This window comes from Pelmatolapia mariae, linkage group LG16_19, assembly GCF_036321145.2.
Source record: "Pelmatolapia mariae isolate MD_Pm_ZW linkage group LG16_19, Pm_UMD_F_2, whole genome shotgun sequence".
Taxonomy (NCBI): Eukaryota; Metazoa; Chordata; class Actinopteri; order Cichliformes; family Cichlidae; genus Pelmatolapia; species Pelmatolapia mariae.
Genome location: NC_086241.1, coordinates 49,437,886 through 49,457,500, shown reverse-complemented (window position 1 = coordinate 49,457,500; position 19,615 = coordinate 49,437,886). Strand labels below are relative to the sequence as shown.

The following is a 19,615-nucleotide window of genomic DNA, read 5'->3' as shown; positions in this document are numbered from 1 at the left end:
AAGAAGACGAGGTGGAGGGGTTATTGTCTCAGTGAGGGTTATTTGCACGATGTAAGGACGATGGCTGAGAGAAGGGCTGTAGGGAGGAGAGAGGAGGAAATGGAAGGAGAGAGGTTATGAGGTGAGATGAAGACGGTACAGAAAAGCTGGCAGGAGTCTTGTCCTTTACTGTACTGTAAATGAATAATAAGCTTTAATGGCAGAGTATCCACAAAAAAAAAAAAAAAAGCAAATGCCAGAGAGATCAGCACTGTCACTCAGATTCCCCGCAGCTATAATGCCTTCAGGCCCTCAACAAAAAAGCACCTATACACACACATACACACATCCAGACTAACATCATTATCCTTCCATTACCTCAGGAGGATGACAGTGTCACCTTCCTATATGTGCCTGGTGAAACACAGCGGTTTGTTCCCTTATTAGTTAACATGGAGGCGTCTCATTATTCCCCCATGTTGGAATGAGTCAGCTCAAACAAGCCGATCAAACAAGCTTGACAAGCGCTTAATTTGCTCCCTGTCCCAGTGCATCCGCGGAGACGGACAAGAGCTTGAATCATGATGTTTCAGAGATGCCGCAGGGAGATTGTTTGTTGACCTGAAGGGAAATGAAACTCGAGGTGCCCGTTAAGCAACACAATCAGTTGACCTGATTTAGAGCGACCTAGAAATCAGCGCAGGTTGCTTCTCATTGCCTCCGCGTCTGTCATTGTTGTTCTGTTGTTCTGTGGTGAGGGTTCAGGGCCGGGATCGCGTTTCTCTCAGTTTCCGTCTCAGCATCACTAACTCCACCGGCGCAGCTCAGCTCAGCCAAGCGACACAACAGCTTTAAATGGGAAATACAGATACTGTTTTCCACCCATTACTGAGTTTCAAGCTCCTGTCACTGCTGTCCAGATCCAAATAGCTGTGACGCTAGTTTACATTACAGCACATGAAGAGCAGGCAGAGATTTTTCCCCCTTGTTGGCTAAGTAAACTACACACAAAGAGCTTAGTTTCTTAAGCACACAGTATCTCGTGTTAACAGTCCTTTTGTGGGGGGTCAGGTTTCCTCTGATTACCTCTGCTCGGTGACCCCCCTCGACCCGCTCGTGAAACCGAACGTGCATTTCTGAGGATGATCTGGACTGAAATCACGACATTGTTTTCCTTGCCACTGTGGCGGGTCCACAGTAAACAGAAACGACACATACTGACAACATCTGTGATGAAACTTGAAGCAGACAGATCATCTTATGTTGTGTCTGTTCCCTTTGATGCTCACAGAAGCAGATTGATGTTTCCTTTCGCATGGCCACATTTTCACACGCACATATGAAGAGCGTGGGCCTAAGCAGGGCACGTGCTTATTGATTAATCAATGAAGAGCCAGAGCTGCATAGCTGCCAGATTCCAACTAATAGCAGCTCTGGGACTTGGAAACATTGTACTCTTTTGTTAATATGAACGAGCTCTCATAGGATATACAGTGGCTGGTTGTAAGTGAGGTTTGTTTGTTTTTTTTAGCGTGGTATGTACTGTATGTCTCATACCAGTTTATTGTTTTTATCTTGCCATGTTAGATTTATTACTCCACAGACTCCCCACTTATTTCATAAGAAGATAAATTAGTCTTTTTTTTTTTCATATCTTGCCTCATGTCGCTTGATGCACAGCAGTCATAATAGCTGTCCATTAGCTTAAGCACTAAAGTTATTAGCTTACCAGCTTTGATTTGGACTGATTTATCGTTTTTGTTGGAAAATAGGTCAAGGCTTTGGCCAGCTTACTCGTCTGTCATTTGTATCTGACTGGAATAGAGGGAAGGGGATGATAACTCTGAGCCTACAGGTAAATATGTCATACAGCTAACTTCTTTTGGCCTTGGGCAAGAATATGGTCTGTGATTGACAGTGATATCACGGTTGTTTACATATTTTAGGTTAGGAAGTTGACACCCTGAACTTCTTACCATTAGGTGCATAAAGCAAGGTCTTCTTCCTTCAAATATGAAAGAGAAACATTGTTTTTTATAATGAACCAACGAAATAAGCCGGAAGTTGGGCTACGTATGCGGAAAGCTTCACTGAAGATTGGCAGCTGCAAACTTCTGAGAGGATGGCAAACAGAGAAAAAAGGGCAGGAAAGGTCGGGCAAAGAACTCAAGGTGTGTGGGGTATGTAGGGATTTACAGACATACGTGCTCCTCAACTCCTAAAAATACCAATATTCCCTACTTAATGCACATCTACTGCTCGTATCTGTCTTTGGGGGGTTCATTCTGTTACACCTTTAAGACTCCGCCCTGTCCTTCTCATTTTCGTTTCTCCATCCTTCGCTCCATTTGCCTTTATTTTTCTTTTATTAATCTACACACCTGCATGCACAAATACACACACACACACTCTTGCTAAATGATTGCACCTGCATCGTTGCATAACTTTTGGATCTCAAATTAATCTTCAATCATCTCATCAGCTGTGAGTCAGGCATTAATAAGTGACAGCGAACCTGCACACAGGTAGCAGTTTGACGATATTAACATGGTGGAGACACGCCTGGCTCAGTCACAGCCGGACTGATTTTTGCAGAAGTGCACGCTGTGAGTTGCATTTTGTAAATTTTTGTCCCTGTTAAAATGTTCCACATGTCATTTCACAGGTTTTTCTCAGTGCATGCTGGGAAGGGCTCCAGAAACTAGGAATAAGAGTGTAAAAACAATGAATAAATAAATGAGACACTGTTCTGGACAATATTTCATCTCCTCTGCTTTTTTTCTCTGTAACTTGCTGTTTAATTGTAAGAACACAATTTGATTCCAGCTCTTGACATTGCCTCTTTGTCTGTATGTATCAGGCACAACAGCCAAGCATGTGGTGTTCCTGGCGGGAAACACGGCGAAGCACGGCCTCCGCTGCAAAGCCTGCAAAATGAGCCTACACCACAAGTGTGAGAACGGTGTTGGGCAGCAGCGTTGCATGGGAAAACTGGTAAGATGCATGAAATAAAATAAGAGAAGCCGTCAATACGCTTTCGGGAGACTGCGTCTCAGGAATATAATTATTGCTGTCAGTACTGTGATAGCAGATCAGAACTGGCTGTCTGACCGCTTCCCAGCAGAATGTGCTTATTCAGAAATCACACTCTATGTGTGAGTGTGCAAGTACATCTGTGACCACCATCCATCCTCGTCATCCTCCTCATCATCGTTATATCATCGCTGTCTCTGTGTTAGATAATGCAGCTCATCGTTTACAAAAACACTGACCTCCTCCCCTCCTCTCTCAAGTGCTGCCACGCTTCTGGACAAACATGGTCACCAAGAGGCAGCTTCCTAAACCCACTATTGATAAAGTCACATGGGCAGGCTTTATGATGTGTTTGACATTTCAGAGTAGCGGCCTTACTTTAACACTCGGGGAACTGTGGAATTACAGGGTGGAGTGGTTATTAAGGACCTTATCTGATATTTTATGTGCTCATCTAAAGTCTGTAAAATGCAAATGGACTGCATCTATGCAGCACTTTTCTAGTCTTATCAACAACTGAAGTGCTTCACACTACAAGCCACATTTGCATGCCTGTATAGCATTGTTTTTATGGTACGCAGCATTGACATGTGGTGAGGTTTTGGGGTCCAATGCGATACCGAACATCTTTCCTCATACAGACACGAGGATCTGTGGATCAGATTAAGTGAATGAATAAACCTCATGATCCACAACCGCCTTTCTTAGGGGCTTTCAGCAAAAAATCTACAGTGTGCTTTAAATCCAGAACCTGTATTGTTTAATTTAGGAAGTTTCCCTATTAACGAGCCGATGCTCAGGAACCACAACATTCAGTGAAAGCGGTTTCAAATGTGTTCATGTGATGAAAAACTTGGAGAAAATAATTATTATTGTGTCATTTCACCCCAAAATGTGGTTTCTCCCCAAGAAAAACATCACAGCCTCATTATAGAGTGATAACAACCTAAATTAATGTTCTGTAATATGAGTCACAATCTTGAATGGCTCGCATCATCTGTGAATGAAAATAAAATGAAACCCTGGTTGTGGAATGGGTCCACCGGGGTGGTCCGGGTGTTTTTTAACTGGGGAGTTTTCGGCCTGACTTGTAAAAGCAACTGCCAAGAAGCATTTTTACTTCCATAGCGATCCAAAAGCTGGAAGACTGGATCGAACTGGGACCTTTTAATCATTTGTGCTCATCCTGCACTGAAGAAAGAGACTTTAGAGCCACATCTCCAAAAGTTGAATCTGTTCATCTGGACGTAGCGTTTTGTGGGAGAAACGTTTCGTCACTCATCCAAGTGACTTCTTCAGTCTCAGCTGACTGCAGGTTTCCCCAAACCTTATAAACAGTACATTTGCATAATGACTGAAACCAGCCCACTGAAGAAACAATGGGCTGGGAGGTCAGTACCTTAATCATAATTATGCAAATTCTCATGACCATTGATCGACAATCACTGACCAAAACCCACTGATCAAAGAACAATGATCAATGGCCATGAGTACCATTCACAGAGAGTTGGGGAATGGCTGCAATCACAACATTGTAAGATGGCGAAAGATGTACCCTTAGGCCCCCTCCTCGATTCAGAGATGGTCTTTCCCTTTTCACGTAAATGGCCTCCTTGACTCCGCGCTCAAACCAGCGTTCTTCCCTGTCCAGGATGTGTACATCATCATCATTGAAAGAGTGTCCACTGGCCTGTAGGTGTAAATAGACTGCAGAGTCCTGGCCTGACGAGGTAGCTCTTCTGTGTTGTGCCATCCGCTTCGCTAGAGGTTGTTTGGTTTCCCCGATGTATAAATCCTGGCAATCCTCCTGGCACTTAACAGCGTACACTATGTTACTCTGTTTGTGTTGGGGGACCCGATCCTTGGGGTGGACCAGTTTTTGGCGCAGCGTATTTTGGGGTTTAAAAGCCACAGAGACCCGGTGTTTAGAAGAAATGCGTCTCAACTGTTCCGATACTCCTGACACATACGGGATCACTACAGGTTTTCGCTTGGGCAGCGGTTGTCCTTCTCTCTTGGATCGGCTGGAGCTTTCTTTAGGTGTCTTTCCAGCTTTGACAAAAGTCCAGCTGGGATAACGCCATTTACTCAGGGCCTTCTTGATGTGCTGTTCTTCTGCCTCCCTGGCCGCTGTGTCTGTGGGGATGGTGTTCGCTCTGTGTTGTAGCGTCCTGATGACACCCAGTTTGTGCTCCAGATGAACAGATTCAACTTTTGGAGATTTACTTTCCTGGATGATTGAGAATGCATCAAGACGTTTAGAGCCACATGTTTGGATGTATACTTCGTGTCCACACCTCAACTTAGCAAATTTGTCTGAAATTACTAAAGGAAATGGAATAAGTTGAGTCGGATAAAGTGAATCAATGCGTGTAAATAATTTGGCAGCACAGGCAGTGTTTCTCCTTTTTCTTTGTGTCGTCTTTCCACCAGATGTCTTAGAGATGAGGCCTGTAGATATGATCGGCGCTCAGGAGTGGAAAATGAGGTCGAGAGGTCGAGCATAGAAAGGGAAGTTTCCCCAGTGGAGTACAGCTCTAAATTCAACTAACTCTAAACTTGGACTCTTCTGCTGCCATGCTTGTTTCTCTTGGCCTGAGAGCCACTCAGAAAGAAACGAAGTTAGCTCATCCTTTGAATCTTTGCTAACATGAAACCAGTGTGTTTCTGTACCCACTCATACATTTGTAGAGACTCTGTATCGAAAGCTGCTGATAATTACTGCTATTCAACATGTAGTTCAGCTTTGCTGGTTGCATAACATTACTTCAGTTAAATGTTTTACTACAGCTAAGCTGGACACAACATTTTCAGGGCTGACAATAATCAGTTAACAAGTTTTTCTTATTCTACAGGAATGTGTTTTCTTTTTTCCACATAAATACTAGGGGTGCAACGATACTCGTATCGATATTGAACCGTTCGATACAGTGCTTTCGGTTCGGTACGCATGTGTATCGAACAATACAAAATTTTTAATTTATTTTATCAACTTTTCTTCTGACGATGCTGTCTGTGTTGAGAGCTCAGTGGATCTGCGTTCGACTACTCCGCCTAGGCTGCACTGTCGAGCGCAGATCCACTGAGCTCAGCGCAAGCTAGCAAGACAGAAGCTTAGCTCGTTGCAACATGGCAAATTGAACCTCCCCCACCCTCATTCAGATCTGGCCTTTGGAACTGTTTTGGTCTTCATGTGAAGTATGACCCTGAAGGTAAGCGCGTCATGGACAAAAGTAAAACAGTATGTCGGATGTGCCACGCAATGCTCAATTACATGGGTGGGAACTAGTGCTTAGCGCAGTTAGCTCGTTAACGTGTTGACGCTGTCCAGCCCCACACACGGGGCGATCCGCGGTAGCTCGTTAACGGAGATTTGCCGTGTTGTGGCGTTAATGTCATTTCAGATTAACGCTGACAGCACTAGTGGGAACACAACGAATATGACTGCACATTTACTCCGACATCATCCTAGTGCAAAGACAAGTGGAAGCAGACAAAAACAACAAGCACGCATGCTACAAACTTTACCCGAGTCATTTAGACAGCCGTTAGCACGTGATTCTCCTTATGGGGACCTGATATGTTTAATATGCTGCTGAGAGTATACCCCAGAAGAAGCGTATAGTATAGCTTTTATTTTGGAAAGAGACATTTCTCTGTAATAAACTCTCTTTTCCAAAGATGAGGGATTTCTCCATGAGATATTTATGTTTTTATTACTTTGTCGTTTCAGCAACATTAAATTTAAAAACTGTACTTTTGAGTTAAAATATATATTTATAATTTTAATAAAAATGACAAATTAAAAAAGCATGAACATTTTTTGTATCGAAAAAATATCGAACCGTGACACCAAAGTATCGAACCGAACCGAACCGTGAATTTTGTGTATCGTTGCACCCCTAATAAATACTACACTGCAGTTTGCAGTATAGTATGGTGGTCACTTAAAAAGAGAAGTTGACGCCTTTTTTCTGACACACTCGGTTTATGTTAACATTCAGCCGTGACAGCTCCAGTACAAATAACGTTTCTGGGAGACTTGCCAGTTTGGATCAAACGTGATTATTAATCAATATGTGTCAGTTCATTGTGAGTCACTCTGTGAAACGCAGCTAAAACCCTCACAACAGTGCATGTTTTACATATTGGACTTAAAAATCTGCTAAGACAACGTGATCCGAAAAGTAGTTTAACTAATTTAGCTCATTACTCATAATGAACGCGGTGATTCACTCCTCAGCTTTTGATGAGCAGTGTTTATCACAAATATCATCAATAACAGGGGTTCTGCACAATGCTGCGACACTTCCAAGACTTCCACTGCTTGTCCAGATGTTTTATCGCTTTGTGTTTCCTTTTCAATTCAATTCAATTCAATTTTATTTATATAGCGCCAAATCACAACAAAAGTCGCCTCAAGGCGCTTTATATTGTACAGTATATCGCACAATAAAAAATACAGAGAAAAACCCAACAATCATATGACCCCCTATGAGCAAGCACTTTGGCGACAGTGGGAAGGAAAAACTCCCTTTTAACAGGAAGAAACCTCCAGCAGAACCAGGCTCAGGGAGGGGCGGCCATCTGCTGCGACCGGCTGGGGTGAAAGAAGGAAAACAGGATAGAGACATGCTGTGGAAGAGAGACAGAGGTTAATAACAGATATGATTTGATGCAGAGAGGTCTATTAACAAATAGTGAGTGAGAAAGGTGACTGGAAAGGAAAAACTCAATGTATCATGGGATTCCCAGCAGCCTACGTCTATTGCAGCATAACTAAGGGAGGATTCAGGGTCACCTGGTCCAGCCCTAACTATATGCTTTAGCAAAAAGGAAAGTTTTAAGCCTAATCTTGAAAGTAGAGATAGTGTCTGTCTCCCGAATCCAAACTGGAAGCTGGTTCCACAGAAGAGGGGCCTGAAAACTGAAGGCTCTCCCTCCCATTCTACTTTTAAATACTCTAGGAACAGCAAGTAGGCCTGCAGAGCGAGAGCGAAGTGCTCTAATAGGGTGATATGGTACTACAAGGTCATTAAGCTAAGATGGGGCCAGATTATTTAAGACCTTGTATGTGAGGAGCAGGATCTTGAATTCAATTCTGGATTTAACAGGAAGCCAATGAAGGGAAGCCAATACAGGAGAAATCTGCTCTCTCTTTCTAGTCCCTGTCAGTACTCTTGCTGCAGCATTTTGGATTAGCTGAAGACTTTTCAGCGAGTTTTTAGGACATCCTGATAATAAAGAATTACAGTAGTCCAGCCTGGAAGTAATGAATGCATGAACTAGTTTTTCAGCGTCACTCTGAGACAGGATATTTCTAATTTTAGAGATGTTGCGCAAATGGAAGAAAGCAGTCTTACATATTTGTTTAATATGTGCGCTGAAGGACATATCCTGGTCAAAAATGACTCCAAGGTTCCTCACAGCGTTACTGGAGGCCAAGGTAATGCCATCCAGAGTAAGAATCTGCTTAGATACCATATTTCTAAGATTGTCAGGGCCGAGTACAATAACCTCAGTTTTATCTGAATTAAGAAGCAGAAAGTTAGCGGCCATCCAGGTCTTTATGTCTTAACCCTTTAAAACCGGTCGGAGCGGGCACGCTCTGTTTTGCGTAACTATTTTTAAATCCCGGTAGCACTGCAACCACGTAAGCTAGCGCAATAACTTTTTTTTGCATATGAAACCGGAGGAGTTGTACTTATGCCATCAGCTTGTCCTAGGTCACAGTTTCCTTCCACATATAGCTTTGCAAAAACTGCATAAAAAGCGCTTGCAGCAACAAAAACATAATATTCCAGAAACACGCTTTGCCGATCCGATCAGCTGTTCATAACACTTCCTAAGTTGGAATAGATGTCAGCGCGAACTTTCGCATGTCCGCCATGACCTGCCCGAAACCGGAAGTGACGTCAGTTTTGCGGAAATGTAGTTTTTTACCACCAGGGCCTCATGAGCCTGTACTGGTGTTTTTAAAAGTTATCTTTGACTTTACTACTTTCTGTGTCGTTTCTGGGATGCTTAGGACTCATATTGCACTGCTGGAAATAGTTTATTTTGATGCACATGCTGCTTTTTTGCAAATTTGCACTATAATATTTATTTTCGTTTTTCCTGCAGTATATAAAAATTGGTGTATTTCAAAAATAAAACTATGAAGACTCAAAATAAATTTCCTGTGGTGGGAAACTATTTTGTGCAACTTTTTTGTATTTACAGTTTTGAGGGATAAGCCTATTAAATTTCTCTAACTAGAAATATATGTTAAAAAAACAAAAACGATTTTCAATTTTTTTTGTAGTTTATTGCACTTTTTTGCAATTTATGTAATTACTATGCACTTAATGCATACATATTATTAAAATTTGGGCTATAATGGTTGTATTGATGTATAGCAACTTGAAATGCTCCCAAAAATGGCACTACAGCATGTAAAAATATAATACAAGCTCTGGCGGACTTGGTTCTATGGTAGGTCTTAAAGGGTTAAAGACATTCCTGCAGTTTAACTAATTGGTGTGTGTTACCTGGCTTCATGGAGCTGCGTGTCATCTGCATAGCAGTGAAAATTTATGCTAAGTCTTCTAATGATGCTGCCCAGGGGAAGCATGTATAATGTAAACAGAATTGGTCCTAGCACCGAACCCTGTGGAACACCATAATTGACCTTAGTGGGTGAAGAGGACTCTCCATTTACATGAACAAATTGGAGTCTATTAGATAGATATGATACAAACCACTGCAGCGCAGTACCTGTAATACCTACAGCATGTTCTAATCGCTCTAATAGGATATTATGGTCCACAGTATCGAACGCTGCACTAAGGTCTAGCAGGACAAGCACAGAGATGAGTCCACTGTCAGAGGCCATAAGAAGATCATTTGTAACCTTCACTAAAGCTGTTTCTGTGCTGTGATGAGCTCTGAAACCTGACTGAAACTCTTCAAATAAGCCATTCCTCTGCAGATGATCTGTTAGCTGTTTGACAACTACTCTTTCAAGGATTTTTGATATGAAAGGAAGGTTGGAGATTGGCCTATAATTATCTAAGACAGCTGGGTCTAGAGATGGCTTTTTAAGTAAAGGTTTAACTACAGCCAGCTTGAAGGCCTGTGGTACATAGCCAATTATTAGAGATAGGTTGATCATATTTAAGACTGAAGAATTAATTAATGGCAGGACTTCTTTGAGTAGTTTTGTAGGAATGAGGTCTAAAAGACACGTTGATGGTTTGGAGGAAGTAATTATTGAAGTTAACTCAGAAAGATCGATTGGAGAAAAAGAGTCTAACTTAACATTGATGGTACTAAAAGTAGCTGTAGATAATATTACATCTGTGGGATGATTACTGGTCATTTTTTCTCTAATGATAAAAATTTTATTTGTGAAGAAGTTCATGAAGTCATTACTAGTTAACGTTAAAGGGATTGTTGGCTCAGTAGAGCTCTGACTTTTTGTCCGCCTGGCTACAGTGCTGAAGAGAAACCTGGGGTTGTTCTTATTTTCTTCAATCAGTGACGAATAGTAAGATGTTCTGGCTTTGCGGAGGGCTTTCTTATAAAGCAGCAAACTATTTCTCCAGGCTAAATGATGATCCTCTAAATTTGTGACACGCCATTTCCTCTCCAGCTTACGAGTTATCTGCTTTGGGCTACGTGTTTGAGAATTATACCACGGAGTCAGGTACTAATGATTTGAGGCCTTAGTTTTCACAGGAGCTACAGTATCCAGAGTCGTACGTAGTGAGGAGGTAAAAATTATTAACAAGATAATCAACCTCTGTTGGAGTAGCGTTCAGATAGCTGCTCTGCTCTATGTTGGTACAGGGCATTGAAGATGATAACAGTGGGTGGATTATATTCTTAAACTTAGTTACAGCACTTTCAGAAAGACATCTACTTTGATAAAGTCTACTCTCCACTGCTGTGTAATCAATTATTGTAAATGTGAATGTTATCAGGAAATGATCAGACATCAGAGGGTTTTCAGGAAACACTGTTAAATGTTCAGTTTCTATGCCATATGTTAAAACAAGATCTAGAGTGTGATTAAAGTGGTGGGTGGGTTCTTTTACATTTTGAGAGAAGCCAATTGAGTCTAATAACAGATTAAATGCGATGTTGAGGCTGTCATTTTTAGCATCTACATGGATGTTAAAATCACCCACAATAATTATTTTATCTGAGCTGAGCACTAAATCAGATAAAAAGTCTGAGAAATCAGAGAGAAACTCTGTGTAAGGCCCAGGTGGACGATACATGATAACAACTAAGACTGGTTTCTGAGTTTTACAGCTGGGTTGGACAAGGTTAAGCATCAGGCTTTCAAATGAATTAAAAGTCTGTCTTGGTCTTTCGTTAATTAATAGACTGATGTGAAAAATTGCTGCCACACCGCCCCCTCGGCCTGTGCTTCGAGGTTTCTGGTAGTTAGAATGACTCGGGGGTGTTGATTCATTTAAACTAACATAATCATCCGGCTGCAACCAGGTTTCTGTAATGCCGGGCTCACACTGTGCGATTTTTGGCCCATTTTGAGCCGATTTTTGAGTCGTGCGACCGTTTTGGTGATCGGCCCGAGTTTGTCCTTCATCGTGCGTCGTGCATCGTGTAGTGTACGTGGGGTAACGAGAAACGATTAACACCTCACGACCAGCTCCCGATCATCAATCGCTTGGTCGGGAGGATTTCAAACATGTTTGAAATCCTCCCGACCGTCGGGAGGGTGTCACTGCAGCTTCTCACACTGCGCACGCGCAAACACAAATGTCAGCGAAAAAGACGGCGCAGCACGGCAGTGCAGCGTGTGATCTGGACACAAGCGATGGAGGCACAACTTGTAGAACTTTGGAAAGCTCACCCGAGCCTTTTCGATGTGGCCTCACAAAATTATCACGACCACAACAACCGTGAAAATAGTTGGATTTACATTGCTGCTCAATCACAGCTGCCTGATCAATGTTTTTCATAAAGTTGATGGTGGTGGTGTGCGTGTCTGTGTGAGTGAAAGACAGAGAGGGAGAGCGAGCGACAGAATTTCTGTTATAACCTTCATTTTATGAACGCACAGTTTGAGCACTCAGGTCGCATCAGAGCATCGGGCCGTATAGTGTGAGACCCTGCATCGTGACCTATGAACTTCTAACCCCTGCGAGTCAATCGTACAGTTTGAGCAGGAGCTGAATCGCGCGACTGAAAAAATCGCACAGTGTGAGCCCGGCATAAGGCAGAGTAAATCGATTTGTTGATCAATTATTAAGTCATGTACTAACAGAGACTTGGAGGAGAGAGACCTAATATTTAATAATCCACATATCACTGTTTTACTCTTTGGTTCAGATGTGGATACTGTATTGTTCTTTCTTTGTGATTTTTTATGTTTAAGTTGTTTATGGCTGGTTTTTAGTTTGTTTTTTGTCTTTTTGGGAGCGTCTGGAGTGAGAACGGGTTGGATGACAATGTTTGTTAATACTGCTGGGCATAAAGGAAAGATCTTCTACAGTGTGTTGTATAATACCTGCTTGTCATCAAAGGCAATCTCAGACACATTGTTACAGAAATTGTTTCATGGTGGTTTTTCTGTTACCGAGTATGTACCATTTTAAGATAACAACAGAAAAGCTGGTTTTATAAGTAATATCCAAGTATTTTCTTCTTACTATTTAATATGAATTTTTAATGTTCTAGTTTTTCAAACTTCTGTTTCATTTTATTTCATGTGCCCTTTAGATGTGGTGTAGTGTTTGTTTTTGAAGTTGCTGTTTTAAATGAAAAACAAACAAACACTTTCATGCTGTGCTAGAGTGGAATTTTTGTTCTAGACATGCTGTTTTAGCATGATCTGGCAGAGGTGATTTTACACTCTTTATTTTCTGGTTTCCTTTCTTTTCACTTTTCTCAAATCCTCAAGGAATGTAGCTCTAAAGGAGTCTATTTAAATTCATATCATAGTAGGACTCACTGATTTATTTTACCTTCCAGTGTTTCTATTACAACAATTTCTTTTTTTTCTCTGTTTCTCTCTCAGTCGAGAAGGAAAGATGGCAGTTTAGGCTTTAGCACTTGGAACTGTTTATTTTTGTGTGTGTTCATAAGAGTCTGTAAACAAAACAGGCGCAAAATTGGTTTGACCACTGGTCGTATTGTTGCACCTCGAATACTGTTCCTGGTCTGAAACTTTGTTGATGTAGCTATTGAGTCTGAATATACCGAATTTTATTCTTTCCCCTTCTCCTGTTCTATTTGGCATTTGTAGCATGGATATATGAGAAATACAGTGTTGGGGAGTAACGGAATACATGTAGTGGCGTTACGTATTTAAAATACAAAATATGAATAACTGTATTCCGTTACAGTTACCGTTTAAAAAGGTGGTACTCAGAATACAGTTACTTTGTTGAAATAAAGGGATTACACTGTGGTATTTTCCTGTTTCATATGTTAGGTTATGCTCTCTCTATTTTCGGTAATTCCACACCGGTGGAAACCCGAACAAAACACGCATTAACAGGCTCTAATGATTGTGTCTCAATCTTGAGGCCCATCCCACCTCTACTTGCATTCCACATAATGACGTGACGAAATATTTTTAAAAATTATTGTTCAAAAAATTATTTAATATGAAGGCAATAGGCAGAGTGTTACAGGTATAGCCTTAAAGAATGTAGCTTCATGGGCAGTGTAGCCCAGTTGTAAGTAAGCTATTAAGACTCGACTGTACACCGTGTTTGTGTTTTACTCCGAAACAATAAGTTCCGTTGGAGCAGCCTTTCAACACCTCTCTCTGTCTCTTGCTAGCAAAGTTGAGCCAGACACCAAAGTAAAGCTAGTTTTTGGCCACGAGCCCGACACGGAACCCGACGTATTAGCCAGAGGTCCCTTTAGTGTGGTTCGGAGCGGCGGACCTGTTTTATATACATGCGGAATAGTTTTCTATAGGAGATCGCTGCACAAAGTGCAGCCTGACCTAATGTCCACCCTACTGTTACTCATTTATATTAAGATTTAAAAATATAGTTAGGTATTGGTATGGCGAGTAACCTTCCATAATAGTAATAAATCACCCAGCAATAGTATATTCATGTAGTTGTAAAAAGCATGATAATATATTAAGTAATCCAAAGTATTCAGAATATGTTAATCTCATTAAGTAACGGAACAGAATACGTTACAAACTACATTTTGGGGCATGTATTCTGTAATCTGTAGTGGAATACATTTGAGAAGTAACCTTCCAAACACGGGAGAAATATGAGAACTAGAAATCAATTTTCATTCAAGTAAAAACTTGAATCGAAAAAAAGTCTATTTATTTTCCATTAGAAAAAACTTGCATATAAAAGATTTTCGTGAGGCAGCTTTCAAAATATTATAGAAATCTTTTTTAGACAGCCACTCCTTTCCATTATACTGGGAGCTTTGCACTGGCTCAGTGTTGAGGAACCAGGGCACCCTGATGAGAAGTGGCCTACATCAGGGTGCCCTGATGTAGGCATCGGTGGGCAAGAGACAAAAATAGGGTGTTGTTCAAATGCTACTACGCAAGTAACCCTGGAACGGATGTAACGGTTCCGAATGACAGCAACATCAGGAAAAAGGAACATGAGAAGCTCGAGAAATACCAAGGGCTCAGAGAAGAGCAAATGTAGAGAGTGAATTTGATGGCAGTTATTAGCAAACCTTCAATAATCTGTCTGAAATTGATTGCATTCAATCCCAGTCCAACTGAGCTGATTTTGAAAGAGGCCGACTCTCACCAGAGGACCTGTATAACTGGCTTATGGTTGAAAGTGGTCACGCAGAGGTTGAATGTACTGCATCCTCAACATCTGGGCAACCAGGTGGTCAACACAACCACTTGTAAAGCAGTCCCTGTCAACAAACAAATTCAATGCAATTGCTGTTTTTTCATACTTGGACAGAGGTTGCCATGTTGTTTTTCTCTACTGTGACAGAGGCCTAAAGAAAGATGATGATGAGAGAGAGAGAGAGAGAGAATACAGCAGTGGGAGGGATGGAGGGATAAAGCAGAGGGGGTAGAGTCAAATCAAAAAAAGACATTCATAAAAGACTTAGTGGAAGAAAGCGAGAGCAAAGAAAAGTCATTTTTATTATTGGGGTTTTAGCTAAAATCCTCTGATGTCTGCATCGCTGGCAAGTGTGGGATTTTTGTCCCTGCAAGAATATTTTGGCATGTCAGTAAGCACCTTTGTGCATCATAACAAAACACACTTAAGAATGAAAGAAGACAGAGGAAAGGAGAGCAGCAGAGAACGAGAGAAGGGTTGGATGAAAGACATTGGAGAGAAGAAAGGATTTAGAGGATACACTGACTAGTGAGGCTACAATCCAGGGACAAACAGCCTGTTTTTCTTTTATGAAATCTGAGTGTCTTTACTTTAAGAGAGAAGGAAGGCCCACCTCCCTCAGTATGATTCAGATATTCCACATCCACAAACAGCCACATTTGTATTAATCATTTCATAACAAATAAACATGTCTTTTGCCAAATTGATTGGTCGGTCAATTGCACCACATGTGAAATTAGTATCCTCTTTTTAAGTAAGATTATTGCATTCATAGAAATTCTGATGATTATGTAACCCCACTGTTGCATGCCATAGCTATCAAAACAAGCAATGACTATAGAGAAAGATTAAGCCTTAAAAATGATGATCAAGACATTCAATATTTGATGACAGTAATATAGTTGTTTCTACCCATCTTCCTGTCTGAGTCAGGACCATTTCTCTCTTTGCTTCAGTGATATGAATATTGAATGCTTTCTCTCTGCGGGTTTCCATTTTGGTGTATAAGGCCTATAATTCCCTATTGACAGTCTGCAAAGGTAGAAGCCATTAGCAGTCTTGCTGTGCACTCAGTGTGTATATTTGTGTGTGTTCCTGAGAGTTGAAGGTGAGGAAAAGGGGAGGCAAACACCATCACACTTGTCAATCAGAACACGACAGAGCGGGAGAGAGAGAAGGAGGTGGTGGAGACGCAGAGAGGACGTGATGTTTTGAAAAAACGGAGAGAGAGGGGGAAGGAGAGAATACTCCAAATAGAGTTAAAACATAGACAGGAATCAGTTCAGACAATGAATAATTGAAACAACGCTGAACTTAGTTGTTAAGAACTGCTTTAAAAGGGGACACAGCCGCACCCAAACACTCCACACTCTGTAACCCAGATTCTTTTCTCTAATCTTGGTGTCTGAGTATGTGTTTTGCTGTTTTTGCCATGCATATCAAATGCTGCCAGGTTATTAAAAACAACTTTTAAAGGTGGCAAAGTGACTTGTGTTCACCTAGAATCAATGAGGGAAGTAACTTAAACACACAATAACCTTTCTTTGCAGCTCAATTTTGTTTACTCGTGATTCTAGTCATGGCCTAATACCTTTGGTTTAGTTTTTTGTTTTTTGTTTGCATTTCCAAGATAGGAGGCAGGGCTTTAAGCTGAACAGTGTCATGATCCTGGGTCATTTGACCCAGCATTTTAAGTTTTCCTGTGTTTTTGTCAATTTGTATTATGATATGTGTATAATATCTCTTTGCTTCTTTTTCTGATGGTCCCTGTTTAGTTCCCTGATTATTTATTAGATATCCTCTTGTGCCTTTGCCCTCTGTGTCTGTGTTTATATAGTTGTGTGAGTTTGTGTCTTTTTTCCCTCTTTGTGTTTTATTCATTTATGGTTCCCCAGCCCGTCATGTCTGCTCTCTCCCTCGTGTCTTTTCGCGCCCTCTCGTCTGCCTCTCCTCTACTCCTGCATCGTGTTCCTCTGTTTCCTGTTTTATTGTGAAGGTCTCGTGTTTCCATGTTCGTTCTGTTCAGTTTTGCTTCCCCTGTCTTGTTATGGTTATTCATGTCAGCTGTGTTTCCTTGTCTGTTCTCATTTCCTCGTTATCCTGTGTATTTATGTCAGGCTCTCCCTCAGTCCCTTGTTGTGATCTCCCATACAGTTGTGTGTCTCTCCCTGTGTTTCTCCGTATGTTTAGATTTCCCAGTTTAGGTTTTTGTATTGATTTTTCCAGCCAGCAAAAAAAGCTGTGGGTTTTTTTTGTTTTTTTTTTTAGTTTACTCTTCGTCACCGTGAGTCTCCGTTTGGGTGCATTTCCTGTCTGCACACAGCCAGTTCATGACAAACAGATCTGAAATGCTCATGAAATCATTTGGATCTCTTGGATCTCGAGTTGGATCCCACCTGGCTGCATCTGTGTTTTTATGCTATGATTAGTCTGTATTATCAAAGTCTACAGGTTAGTGAAAGTGCTTTGGGATTTTGCAGAAATGTAGTGTCACATGTGCAAACAAAAAGAATACAGATGCACACATTAGCACACAGGAAATGGTTACAGTACCTTTATTAAAATCTAGATTGCTCTTTTTCGTCACTTGTCCATACATTTTGTTGGTTTATATCCCATGTATTTGTTGTAAATCAGACCTCCTTCTGCATAAATACTGTGTTCAGATTTATGCAGAGAACAGCTGCCTCAATCTCAAATGCCTCAAACAATCTCTGCCATTTTCTAATGGAAATTGCTCAACCTTATATCAATTAACATATTGATTCTTCTCCAGCTGCCTCCCACTGATCTGAATTGCAATGCCTTTTTCAGGGATTAAGATTTCTGTAAAACCCACTGTAACACGCCAGTACAGAACTGGCTCTCTCAACAGGTGTCTTCATTTTTGACACTGTGATTTGTCATGTGCTTAGTAGATAGTGTTGGTCAGGGCTGACAGATCTAGCTGCATCTCTGTTCACGCAGGGAATTTGGGCCAATGTCTCCTACTTTCAGTGGAAATTCTTGGATTTACTTACAGTCTTTATCTCTGTTTTCTAGGACCATTGCTCACCATCCAGCCTGCAAACTCTCCAGACCAGCTCTGCATCACCTGCTCTAAGCTCAGCCAACCACAACCTGTCATCAAAGGAGTTTGCAAAGAAAAACCTGTCATGCTTTCATTCAGCCAGCTTGCAGTCAGCTAATTCGTCTGCTTGTACCTCTGTCTATAGTCAACCATAGCTCAACAATAATTCAACTGCTAGGTCCCTAGGTAAGACATTACACACACCCAAGCTTTTAAAGAAATCTTGTCAGTAATTTTGTACTAGTTTCTATTAGAAAATAGAGGTAAGTAACCAACTATTATAAAATGAAACTGTGAGATTGTTTTATTTTTTGAGTAACCAACCAGCACTTTAAGAAGCTCATTGTGTTTTGAGAGAAAAATTGTAAATACTTACAGTGACACTACAGTAACTCTTACATTAAAAAAAATAACTGTAATTTGATGCATTAATATCATTTAAACAGTGTCATATGTTTGAGTATGCAGATGGCCAAAGACATCTGAGTGTTTATATGACTAATGGCAGGACAGATGGAAAAATGGATGAAATCCTTTTTATGCGAGTTGCAAACAGTGTCAAAAGAAATCGTAATAAAACTAAAGCCCACTGCTATGTCACGAGATATATTATACTATAGTAGAGACCTGTAGTCTGAAAAACTCTCACTGGTCACACTGCAAGATGAAAGCCAAATCCTTCATGTCGTAAACGGTAGTTGGGATGCCAGACTCGAATTTCGGTGGCTTAAAACAATCTCAGTCTTTTTGATATCTGCCGATGTCGTCACTTTTCTGAGTACACCCAGGGGCTGCATTTGCATGATGTGATTGGACACTGCTGGAGACTTCTCTTGTGTCTCTTGAGGCATTCAGCTCATAGTGGGAAGCAGTAACCCACTATGATCAGAAGGAGGAATTTCTAAAAGAGCATCACTGCACTGATAGCTTGCTGATACCGAATACAAGCGTAAACAGGCATCTGAAGGGTGTTTACTGCAATTCTAGTGTGTGGGAAAAGGGCTCGTGTATAACGGTAGTCCCAAGGTCACCCTGGAACAGATTTATACCCTTTCATTTTCAGCCTGTCACATGCCACTGGGTTTGAATGGAAAACCTGCACACTCCTGGGCTTTGACAGAACATAGTTTGACACCACAGCACCATGCAGAATACAGTGAAGCACAATGTTAAAAATAATGCCAGGTTAAAAGTCCATTCTACCAGCAGACATTACTTCATGACAAAGGATGTATTTTATAGGAGAAATTAGAACAAATCTGATAAATTACACAAGAAAAAAAACTTTAAAGGCACTAGTAAAGTAGTAGTAGCAGTGAAAGAAGAGCTTATTTCTTCTTGCGGACCCGTTGGCTTTCTTGTACTGTCAACTCTATGCTAAACTCAAACCCAACTCTTCAGTACACCAATAAGTGCAATTTACCCACATTATATCATACAATTGAATGAATGAGTCCCTGAATATTTTTTTTAAAGGAGCTTAAATGTTATTATTGGTCATCTAAACCCCATACTTAGGGCAGGGAAAGCTCAGTAGGTAGGTAGCATGATCGCCCCATGATGGGAAGGTTGGGGATTTGAATCCACTGAACGGCTACCATGAACTACCCCATCATTAATAAAGTACACATTATTATCATTATTATTATTATTATTATTATTATTATTATTATTATTATTATTATTATACTCAAAAGGGATGCAGAGTCCGTCAATTTGAATT

The 19,615-nt window shown here is 40.9% G+C and overlaps 1 protein-coding gene across 4 annotated transcripts in view; it reads left to right on the top strand.

The window, feature by feature from the left end:
* The window catches only part of LOC134646273 (SH3 and cysteine-rich domain-containing protein-like), a 50,759-nt gene that overhangs the window by 17,148 nt on the left and 13,996 nt on the right, over window positions 1-19,615 (top strand). For all 4 annotated transcript variants that reach the window (XM_065469437.1, XM_063500121.1, XM_063500119.1 and 1 more), the window contains exons 3-4: window positions 2,840-2,973; window positions 17,865-18,078. In XM_065469437.1, coding sequence (XP_065325509.1) covers window positions 2,840-2,917 — 78 coding nt within the window. In that variant the 3' untranslated portion in view covers window positions 2,918-2,973; window positions 17,865-18,078. The remainder of the gene's footprint in view (window positions 1-2,839; window positions 2,974-17,864; window positions 18,079-19,615) is intronic.